The 11625-nt window shown below is 40.0% G+C and overlaps 2 protein-coding genes across 2 annotated transcripts; one reads left to right on the top strand and one right to left on the bottom strand.

The window, feature by feature from the left end:
- Positions 1 to 1080: 1080 nt before the first annotated feature.
- plekhb1 (pleckstrin homology domain containing B1) lies at positions 1081 to 6384 on the top strand. Its single transcript, XM_006785212.2, has 6 exons — positions 1081 to 1227; positions 2674 to 2826; positions 3136 to 3238; positions 3325 to 3364; positions 3471 to 3561; positions 5590 to 6384. Exons 1-6 carry the CDS (start codon positions 1191 to 1193, stop codon positions 5721 to 5723), a joined length of 558 nt encoding a protein of 185 aa, XP_006785275.2. The 5' UTR covers positions 1081 to 1190; the 3' UTR covers positions 5724 to 6384.
- A 451-nt stretch (positions 6385 to 6835) lies between these two features.
- sc5d (sterol-C5-desaturase) lies at positions 6836 to 11292 on the bottom strand. The gene is made up of 5 exons (XM_006785095.3): positions 11232 to 11292; positions 9293 to 9510; positions 8642 to 8774; positions 8456 to 8556; positions 6836 to 8345 (listed from the first exon to the last, which is right to left on the bottom strand). The coding sequence occupies exons 2-5, from the start codon at positions 9500 to 9502 to the stop codon at positions 7881 to 7883; spliced, it is 909 nt and encodes a 302-aa protein (XP_006785158.2). The 5' UTR covers positions 9503 to 9510; positions 11232 to 11292; the 3' UTR covers positions 6836 to 7880.
- Positions 11293 to 11625: the final 333 nt, after the last annotated feature.

Raw genomic sequence — 11625 nt, 5'->3', positions numbered from 1 at the left:
ATTATAACTGATTTCAGGGGTTCAACTCTTAAATAAAACAGCAGGAGTTATATGAAGGGGCTGAGAGAAACATCACTTAGAGGGGATAAAAGCTTTAGATAAGAAGAAATATATTAAAATGAAAAATTTGACAATCAGAGAGCGGATTCCGTTCATCAAACACAACAGCAGCACATATACGTCTTCTGACTGCAGTGAGCCGAGCTTTCAAATAAAGACGCCTGCTGGGAATTATGAGAGGCGGCAGTCAAGATTCTCAACGATCCCCACTGTGATTGAAATGTTTACAAGACAAGTCATGCCCTGGATGTCAAATAGCAACTCCTAAAGAAACAGAACCACTTATGCAACTTCTCTACTATTTTACCTGTGGGTACGTCCTTTTGTGTCCCTTAAAAACAGAGAGGCATGCTCCAGTAAACCATTAACACTCAGTGTATCATCATTATTATTATTAATAAAATCATATATATTAATATTTAGTTTATGCCGAGTTTCAAATCAACAATAATCACCAAGTGGTTCATGGAAACACTGTAACAATGGGAGGAAAGCTGCCATTTCAGAGCTTGTATGGGATGTGACAACATAACATATTGACACACAGTTAAAACAAACAAACAAACAAACAAAAACTAGTTCTGAATTTAGGAACTGGTGTAAACACACCATCAGGAGACTGAGCTGATGTAAACAAGACCAGAACTTTCTGTAGGCTATAAAAGGAAATGATGTCATCATGCATCACCTGCAGACATTCTGAGAAGACTCACAGAACTGACCTGGGTAATATTAGGCTAATCCTCTGGATGTTATTTTAGGACAGGGATTAAATTGTAAAAGCATGTCATGCATGTGCAGATGAATCTGTGGATTGAGGCCTACAGGAGTTTAGTTTATGTAATAAGAGTGGTCAACAACTTAAACATTGTGTGGCCCACAGTGCAAGTGTCTGATAGAGAAATCAGTTCGGAAAGAGTGATGGGAGGGTTGAGAGAGGGCGTGGTCTCCTAATCCAGAATGATCCTCTGAATCAGTGTCAGTCCTGGTGAGAGCTAGATTAATCTACCAATACCTCAATACCCTCAGGACAGAGGCCTCCAACAGCAGAGTCTCTTAGACATAAGCAAGCCTTTTGCTCCTGGATTATTATCAAAGCAAATTAATAACAAGAACAACATCCGAGGATTATGGCGCTCCTGAAATCAAGCTGGTTGTGGAGACAGAGTAAGTTTTTTTTTCTTCACAAATTCAGGGAATTTTATAATAAAATTAGTGCTAGTAACTTAAAGGTTCAATTATTCAGTTCAGTTAATGTATAAAAACATGTAGGCTTCATTTTTTGGGTGCTTTAAGAGACAAGACCTACAGGACAAGACTTGTCTTATAATTAAAATAATATTCATCCATTTCACCTGTATTTGTTAAGTGTAGTGATAAGGGCCGTTGCATTTTCTTTTACTTTTTTCACTTTTCTGTTTTTAAGGAGTTTGACTAAGTATGAGCATCAACATCTAGACTAGACATGTGACAATTAGCATGTTACATGCACATTTTACCTCACCTTGAGCAAATGTTAAACTGCGTTGAATAAAGTGATGACACTTAGCGCAGTGAAATGTATTTGAAACCTTTTGCATTTTTGCAGATTACAGTTTTGTCGTGGGACAGGCAGTGTGCTGGATATCTCTGTGAAGGCTATCCTTTGAATTTTAAAGAAGCTCACTAAATACAGCTGCCTGCTTCAAACTGCTAACTGCTCGGTTAGATGCTTTGTGTCTACAGATGACCAATGCATTGGTTCATAACAACATCCCAGAGTTTTAAAGCTTTAAATTCTACTAGGATCATTTAACATCAGCACATTTATCAGCATAGCTGATTTATTAGCTTTATTCTAATCATAGCTAATACATGTGGGCTGTTTTTCATGTATGTTGTGTTGTGTATTTGTGTTAGTGACCAGATTGCAAACTTGACACTGAGGATTTTCCAGAAAACTTCACGCATTATGAAACTCTACCCTTTGTAACTTCCATCCATCCATCCATCCATTCGCTTCCGCTTATCCTTTTCAGGGTCGCGGGGGGCGCTGGAGCCTATCCCAGCTGTCATAGGGCGAGAGGCAGGGTACACCCTGGACAGGTCGCCAGTCTGTCGCAGGGCTAACACACAAGGACAGACAACCATTCGCGCTCACATTCATTCGCACATTCACACCTAGTGACAATTTGGATTATCCAATTAACCTATCCCCACAAGCTGCATATCTTTGGACGGTGGGAGGAAGCCGGAGTACCCGGAGGGAACCCACACAAACACGGGGAGAACATGCAAACTCCACACAGAAAGACCCCGGCCTGATGTTGGAATTGAACTCAGGACCTTCTTGCTGTGCGGCAACAGTGCTAACCACTGTGCCACCGTGCTGCCTTTGTAACTTATAATCTCATTATTTGTTCTTGGCCATGCCTTTAAGTGGCTTATCAAGGACACTCAATGGAGATACACCTCCTTGGTGGGAGGGGTAGGGGTGGGACTATATTCAAAAGCAACTACTAAATCACCTGAGATGTGAGGCCTGCAACAGAAGGATGTTAAACTGAAGTTTAAAGTTATCCCAGCACCTTACCATGCACTAATTTTACAATGTGGCACGTGTCTCCTCTCCAGCTTCTGTCCTAAAACGCTGGAAGCTCAACTGGTGTGACCTTTGGATCGATGGGAGTCTTTGCTTCTACAAGTCAGACAACAGGCGAGAGCTGGAGCATCGCGTCAGTCTCAAACTAGCGTGCATAGATGTGCAGTCCGGTCAGGAATGTGGAGGTACAGCACGGATCTGTGATACAAATATACCAAGCGAACATGTTCCATCACTATTTAAGTGTGAACGCTGACACACAGAAGTGCTTTAAATGTGCAGTATTTTAAAGACCATAGTGGTCAGACTGTATAGAAGTTTAGAAGAAACTATCTCATGATAATAGATTACCATGTCCATGGCAAAAACATGTATTCTTACAGTAGGCCTTCGCAGTTTATTATAAAATAGGAAAGAAGCTTTAGCTCATTCATTCTCACCTTTGATTTACCTTTAACAAATATGGGTAATTTACTCCTTTAATTTTACTCCAGGTGTGACTCCACCAGAGAGCAATCCCAGGGAGAATCTCGTCGTGGTTCACCTCATGGACGGCTCAACACTCAACCTGTGCGCAAACAGTGAAGACGAATCAATGTAGGTACTCACGCTTCGCCTCATTATTCTCTCTTTTACTTCACAACCGTCCCTCAGTTTCTCAGTCCTGCTTGTTTATTTTTCAGAGCGTGGAAACTGACTCTGCTGCAGACCAGAAGAAACCCGGTGAGTGTTTCATGCTTTCTGTAAAAAGCTTAAACACGATCAGCAAGCTCTCAGATAGTGTTTCCACCACAGAGCTAAAAGTAGTGCTTTGCTTTTTTCACTGTAGGTGTTCACATATGACCCATATGATGACTCCTACCAGGCTGTCCCCCTCAATAGCCGCCACACTGTCTACATAACACCTGGAGCAGGACCAGGTAAGATATCATAGCTTAACACAGAAAACTAGACATATTATCGACTTAATATAATACATAGTACATATATTATAATTTGTAGCCACTTTTATGGCTACAAGTATGGAAAATTATAATAGTTTCCTTTAATATTGTAATTTTAGGACAATAAAATTAAGTAAATAAATTAAATTAACCAGGTGTATGCCAAGTGGAGCATTTTAAAGAAGCATTTAGCTCTACACTAAATAAATCTAATGCTGCGGTCTATATACTGGATCAAAAACAACAGCATTCATTTGCATTTATTATCCTAGACCATATCCTATCAAGCAAAAACAGGCTGGCTTATTTCTGGCTCTTTTCTGAATCCTGTAAACAACAGGGAATTGAAATATGGCAGCTGTCTTCTTCTTCCAAAGAAGCAGACAATTCAACAGTAATCTAAATAATCCATAACTGCTTTGGCTGCTGCAGTATGTTTTATAAAACATGGCACACCACAAGAACTGAGCACTTATGGTGTAGCTGGTATGTAGCCTGTGAGGAAACAGTCAGAAAACCCAGAACCATTCACTGCACTTACCTCTGTATAACCTCATCATGTGTGATAATGCATATTTTTTGTATGGTTTCCCAGATGTGACATGTGTTACTCTGAGTACTCTTTCTTGCTGCACTGTTTGCCTCCACACATCTGCTCAGTTTGTGAGCTAATTGAATTCTGGAGCTAGATTTAGGGCACTTGATGCTCCTGCTGGGCGGTGCTTTGAATCAGCAATAAATTAAGTAGAACAAAGCAATCTTTTTTTTAAACGTGGCAATGAGCAGTGCTTAGACTAATAACAGTAATTGGTATGCTAATAACAATTTTTCTTTATGATGTTGTAAGTGTTTTATATTTGTGTCCACATTTAGCTGGACACAAGTCCACACACCTGCTCTGTAAATGAGCCGAGAGGCAGATTAGTGGGGCTGTGTACGTCTGAGTCCTTTAAATACTTCACTTAATTGGGTTTTAATGATTTTCTTTTAAAAGTAAAAGCCTATAGGATTTTACTTTGAAAGTATTATGCCATGTGTTTTATACATTCACTTCACTTGTGTTTGCTTTGCTAGCACTGGGTTAAAAGGCCCTTTTGGCTTTGGCAATGCTTTAGTTCTTCATAGGCATGGATTCAACTAAGTACTAGAAACATTCCTCAGACATTTTGGTCCACATTGACAAGATAGCATCACATGCTTCAGATTCATCAGCTTCACGTTCACGATGTAAAAATCTTTTGCTCCGCCACATCCTAAAGCTGATCCGCTGGATTGAGATCTGGTGACTGTGGAGACAATTTCAGCACGATGAAGTTGGTCATGTTTAAGAAACCAGTTTGTGACATGGCGTGTTATCCCATGTTTGTAGAGTTTTGTTGAGCCTGTGTGAATTTTTTGTCATTTTCCTGGGTCTAGCTGGGCCAGTGTGGTCTTCTGCTGCTGCAGCCCATCTACACTCAAAGATGCTCTTCTGCAAATTTGGAATGTAATCAGTGGATATTTGAGTTACTGTTGCCTTCCTAACAGAAGTCTGATCCTTCTCTTATAACCTCAGGGAATGTTTAGGTATTTTCATCCAGAAATGATGCTTATGCTGTTTTGACTTCATATTTTTTGTTTATGCATCGATCTTGCCTTTAAATTTCCAGTGGAAGTGGTAGATACGCGCATGCACTGTGGTTAGTTTTTGCACAGAAGCCCATCGATACGGCAATACCGGCACATTGTATGCCAGTTAGTTTAAGTTCATTTTGATAAGCACAACTGGGATTTGACACGAGCTGATACTTAAATTCGGGATCAGGAAAAAGGCCTTTGTCAATAAATGAGCTCAGTTCATCATCGGTGCACAATCCACAGCACCATAATGATCTTCAAGGTGTGGACTGTTCTGACATTGTCCCTTTTTTACAATCCTGATCTGCCCTTATTTTTCTAGACATTCAAAGCAACCATCATGTTAACACGAATGGTATATGTGTCTTCTTTCTGTCTATATTTTAGGAACCCACCAGGTGGTTGTTCAAAGGGACCCGTTTGATGGCGTGGTGGAGCATCTAGCACTGGGAATGTTAGCAGGAATGGCAGCCGGGGCAGCCATGCGATCCTTCCTTTGGATGCCCTTGTTTTTTTGCTGAGATGACTGACATTACTGACAGGAGAGCAAAGCCTGCCTGTCACCGAGACAAGGGAGTTGGACATCTAACGAGCATGTGTAGAACAGGCTTTCCCATCATACTTGCTCTGATAAAAAAGCTGCTTCAGTGGTTCTTCTGTTCTTTATTATGAGCATATAAAACCTGCGTTGTCATCTTAAACGTGTAAAACACTGTCAGATGCTGCTCCCCTGTGTCGTCTGTGTTTTAAAAATACTGGCTGCCACAATATTAGAAGAACAAACATTACGGTTTTAAAGCGTACATACGAGAACGTGGTTTTTGGGAGCTTTGTGCACTTTGTTCTCACTTGTCTTTTGTAAGTTTTGCTTTTACTTGCTGGTTAAGTTTAAGCACCAAAAACTACTTGTTTAGATTTATGCACAAAACTCTTGCTTTAAATGTGCCCCTTCACAACATTAACACTACACATTGTAAATCGAACTGCAACAGCACCAAGGTTGTAGAGTTTTACATCACCACTTATGAAAGTTTGCAAAGCAGGAAGTTGGTTTTATATACGAGTTATTTTACTTTTTATTTGTAATTCTAGACAAAGTGTAGTTTGTAAGAAATATTAAAATATTAGCACCTCACTAGAAAATAAGTAGATATGTTAAAAATAAATTATAATATACTGAAATTCCCTTTTGTTTTCACTGCACAACAGTCCTAGCTATACAACCACTAACTAGCATTTTTCATAGCTCTCGTCAGTAACGCTGCCTCGACTACCTGAAGATGGAGGGATGACCCAAAAGCTCAGCAGGTCAAACTTCAAGGGTACTGAAGACTGCGTCTTACGCAGTCAGCTTGCCTTCAGGTCAAAGTGTTTGATGAAACCACGGGTTTAAACTACAACTGCAAGTCCAACAACTATGGAAGTTTGAGGAGTCCACCAATAAGGAAAACATTTGACACCCATGAGTCAGTTGAGTTTAGTTGAAATTTTGAGATATTAATCCCAAGCACAAAAGAAGAAGTAGTTGTTTTTGGAAGTGGAAACAAGCTTCCATAAAATACAAGCTCTTAAAATAAAATAAAGAGACACTGAGAAATATTTGCCCAAAATATATTTTACATTTATTATTGTATTAATATTTTAAAAAAAAAAAAAAAAAAAAAAAAATCGGTGCATACATTTATTGCAGTTACATGTTGCATACTACAACTATAGTATTAAAATGCAAAACATGTATTAAATGATCACGTTCAACTATTCTCTTGTCTTTATAACTAGAATCAGTGCACACGAAAAAAAATCCTGCAGAGCTCGAAAAGAAAGAACCAAGAATATAGAGTTGTATGCATCACACCACATCAGTGCTTTGAGGGGGATGGATGTATAAATGCAGGTTGTTTAAGGTATGATCCATGTGAGGGCTTAAGAATAAATTAACCACATGTGTCACCAATATTTATCCCACAAACTTTATTCCCTACCGAGAGGAAACTGCCCAGTATATCTATAAAACACATTTTCTAAGATTTTTAAATGTTTCAGAATTTTTTTGACACTTCTGTTGGCAACGTAATTTCTAACTGTTAGTTATAATTGCTATCTTCTCAATATTTTAATTAAATTGCAACAGAAGACACGACTTCTGAAAAATTAAAGTTAATGAGGCTTCTGCTGCTCTTCTGTTACGTTTCTTATGACTCTTAAAAAAATAATAAAAAGCTGGAAGTGCAAAGTAGGCATGGCTGATTAGCCAGTGTTTCAACTTTTGGGTTACTCTGATTTATAACATGTCAAATAAAAACCTCTGGCTATAGTAGAGCCCTGTGAAACCAGCCTCAGGTCTGGTTTGTGACTGAAGCAGCTCCAGTAGCTCCAGCTTTCTGATGATCCTCAAGTCTCTTTGCTGCGCAGTTCAGCAGTTTGCAAAAATCAGTTACACTACAAAACAACACCCCATCTCCGGATGTTAGTCGATAGTTTGTGATTGGTATGTGTGTGCAGTCCAACCAGGGGCAGCAGTTTCACATTCACTCATTGCTCCACAAGAACTCAATTCTTACAAAGGCTTATTTGGCACATACATGAACTCCAATTACTCTCCAATACGCAGGGCTTTAACAAATTGGCTTTACAAAAATAGAGATCACTTTCTGAAATTATTCATAACCTGTGTACTGTTACTCCTCCTTACAGGTAACTCCCCTCTGAGCCCGTCCATTCACTTGCCCGTTAGGCTTCGCTTCGTCATTTCCCAACTTTCCCTCTGCTTGAAGTTTCCTGATCAGATCATGGGGACCTTTCCCCATCAGAGCCAACGGGTGCCTGTAGGAGCCTCCCAGGCGGTCCCACAGAGTGAAATATTGACCGTAGTTGTAGTCGAAGAAGAGGTGGTGGTCAGTGTGGTGAGCTGAGCCGTTGATGACGCTCGTCAGAGCTCCGGGTACACGATAGTCGCCGTCGTGGATGGAGATGGTCCAGATGTTAACTAAAAAGTAAAGAGCCAAGTAGAGCACCTTGTGGAGGGGGAAGAGGAACGGGTAGATGTGGTAGGGCAGTCCTTGCATGAAGCCGTCCACTGGATGAAAAGCGTGACTGGCAAAGGGAGTGGGGATCTTCCAGATGTGGTGTGGTTTGTGAAACAGCTGTTAGGTTCAAGAGAGCAGTGGGTCAATAAAGTTTAACGCACGATAAAGACATTTGCATTATTCAGCAATTGTATATTGCCAGTATGAAAAAACACAAGTGTCCTCACCTTGTAAATAAGCTTATGGTGTAAGAAGCGGTGAATCCAGTAGATGCACATGTCAGTAAAGAACAGGAATGAAATCATGCTCAGGAAAAGGCCGGGCCAACCTGAAAGCACAGAGGTCATGTCACCGACAAAAACTTGGTGCGTTTTGGAAAATTTGAAACATTTTCTGCTGCTTCTTCAGCTTACCGAGGGGCGAATCGGCGACATGATCGTAGAGTTTGCTGTATCCTCTGACTTCAGTGAAAAACAAAGCCACAGTGGGAATGCTGATCACGGGCAGAGAGGTCATCGCATATTTGATTTCTCGCCATACCTGATTCTACAAATAACAATAAGTAACATTTTTTTAATATGTAATAAAATAAATAAGAATGAAGAAAAAAATGAAACCAATGTGGCAAATTTCTGTTATTAACTTTGATGGACAAAATGATCTAAGTGCATTTCAAACAAGTAGTTTGGGGGCTAAAAAAACCCAAAAATTAATCTCACCCAGCCTTAAAAGACAAACAAAGGCTTTCATGAAGAGACCCTCACCCCAGTTAAATGGCCCAATTAAAGCACTACATGTCCGTTAGGCAGGAAAAGCATTAACAACACTACAGGAGGTGAAACCAGTAACATAAACAACTATAAAATACAGTTAGTTTCACAATAAAAACACTATTAATTCTTGGTTTTGAAGCTATAGTGTGCACAGGACAGTAATTTGCAAGTGTTCCTATAAATCTGTACACCCTTTTGCTGATACAAAGGTCAATTGATTGCAGGCTTTAGCTCTGCCAACACTCAGTTTATTACTGCATCCGTCATAAAAACAAGATATGGGCTTTATACCTCCAAGAAGTGTGGGTGTTTCATCAGATTGTGGTCGAAGATGAAGTAGTAGCTGATGGCTCCCAGGCCCAGGTACAGGACTGCAGCTCCGAGGTTCGTCACCACCAGCAGGCTGATAATCTGCCGCAGGGCTCCGTCTTCAGGCCACGACGCTGGGTACACGTACGGCGTTAAGAAGTAGTAGTCAGCGACATTCAGCACAAGATCCATGGCTGAATCTGTAAAAATACAACAAAAGAAAGTCAATATTTATATCAGAGCATTTCCTTTTAGTAGTTTTTAAACAGACGGGTCAGTAGGTGCACTGCTTCTTCATAGTGAGAGGAGATTTGGGTCCTCTAATCTCTTACAGGAGTCAAAATGCTGACACTGCAGATTGATTTGAAAGTGCTGATTTTGATTTATTTGCAGTTTTCATTCTGACACCAGATTTTAAATTAATTGTACAAAGGCCTGTAAGGTTTCAGTCTTTATATCAAATTAAAAAATTAAGTATTTGAATATAGATTTTTGTCAGTGTTGAGAGGTTTAGTCTCCCTTATTCACCTTTAATTTTCTCTCCATCCATTATCTTTTGCTTATCTGGTGTCAGGTCATAGTGGGCATGCTAACTGAGGCATTCCACAAATCCTTCTTCCCAGTTGCCCATAAAATATCCAATGGAGGGTGCACAGAAAGTTCCTAGCCGAGTGCCCGAACCTCCACCTCCACTGCTCATTTTTATAGCTACTAAATTTTACAGCCGTTGCCATCTTAGAGTGATGCAGAGATGGAAAAGTCGCAGACTGTATGCCACTCCTGGTTCAGTAACATATGGTGATTCATACAGTGGCGTGCTGTTGCTGCCAGGTAGTGAGTTGGTGGTTTTCCATCAACACCTCCTGCTTAATGCTGATAGGCCACCCTTGGCTGCCAACTGAACATATTCAAATTTAACACCAAACCTGCTACTCCTCTAGATTCAGTCTTAACTGGCAATGTAGGCAAGCAAATGGGCTTAAAGTCACAGACTGCTGAGTTACTGTTGTCTTCCTCGTAGTTGGGTTACATGCTTTTTTGGAAATGTTAGAGCAACCACAGCACTAGTTAGTCTGGCAGCTCGGGAATTTCATAACTAGTTTTCCAATAAATATCAGACAGATGTAGCCAAGATGCAGTCATCTTGGAAGGCCTCCTGGCACTTCCTTTGAGTCATTATCCAACTTAAACTTTATTTTAGTGGATTTTGTTTTTTTAAAAAGTGCATGTATAAAGTTACATTTGTTGAAAAACGTTTAAACTCTTAAATTCATAAATAGGGCTTTAATTTTTCCCCCATCTGAAAGTGGTACTTTTACCACCTTCTTTGCAGTTTGCATTTCTCATATAGACTTAACGGCAGGTGCCCATCAGGCGTGTAAATCTGCATCATAGTTGGAATTCCACCAACAATGACGAGACGTGGTAAATGCCACCGTCGTCGTTTGATCACTTTTCCTGAACCGGTTAGTTCAGATAACATAGCCTAACTGTCACGTACACATAACGGTAAGTGAAAGAGCCCGGAGTTTGTAAAAATCACAAAAAACACGGGTGGCCGAATAAGCATTTGCATTGCATTTAACATTACCGTTTCCGTTTTAACCGAAACGCTTAAAGTATTTAATTATCACAGTTCCACATCGCTCACTTTCCTCTAAGAAAATTAAAAATGGGTATTTGAAACATGAAAAATGAAGGCTGGATGTATGTACACTGAAAAGTTTTGCAAAGCACATACATGAACGCAAAAACATGACAATAACTACTCGTTATGCGTAGAAACCCCTTTTTTTAAAAAAAAAAAAAAAAATTTTGCTTCACTAAAGGGACTCAAAAAGGCTTAATCGGGTTTAAATATAAGTAACCTGGAGTGTCACGCTATTAATATAAAGTTACAGCCATGTAAATAGCACTGTACCTTTTCTCGGTTGCAGGTATCCCGGAACAACGACGGAGGGAGGCTCACTCAACTAAAGTCGGGCAGACGACCAATTAACAGCTAGTTTCCCAAAACGTCACACGAAGATTCACCAATGAGCGACGAGTTTCTCATCACGGCAGGGTTGTTGTGTTTTCCTATTGGCCAGTCGAAGGATCTGATCATGGCGTTACTGAATCTGTGCTAAATGTCCTGCAACAGCTGGATCATCAGGACAGAAGAGGAAACACCTTAAAGGAAGTTTTACCTGAACGACAAAACGCCCCGAATGCGCTCCATTATAACTTCTACAGAAACAATAGTAGCAAATATCATTTACAAACTTTATGTACTGAAAGTCATTCAGTGTTTTTCACTTCCCTTGTATTAAATG

Source organism: Neolamprologus brichardi, chromosome 10, assembly GCF_056152115.1.
Source record: "Neolamprologus brichardi isolate AB-2024 chromosome 10, ASM5615211v1, whole genome shotgun sequence".
In the NCBI taxonomy this organism is placed as follows: Eukaryota; Metazoa; Chordata; class Actinopteri; order Cichliformes; family Cichlidae; genus Neolamprologus; species Neolamprologus brichardi.
Note: the sequence above shows the minus strand (reverse complement) of the source record. Positions and strands in the feature narration are given on the sequence as shown.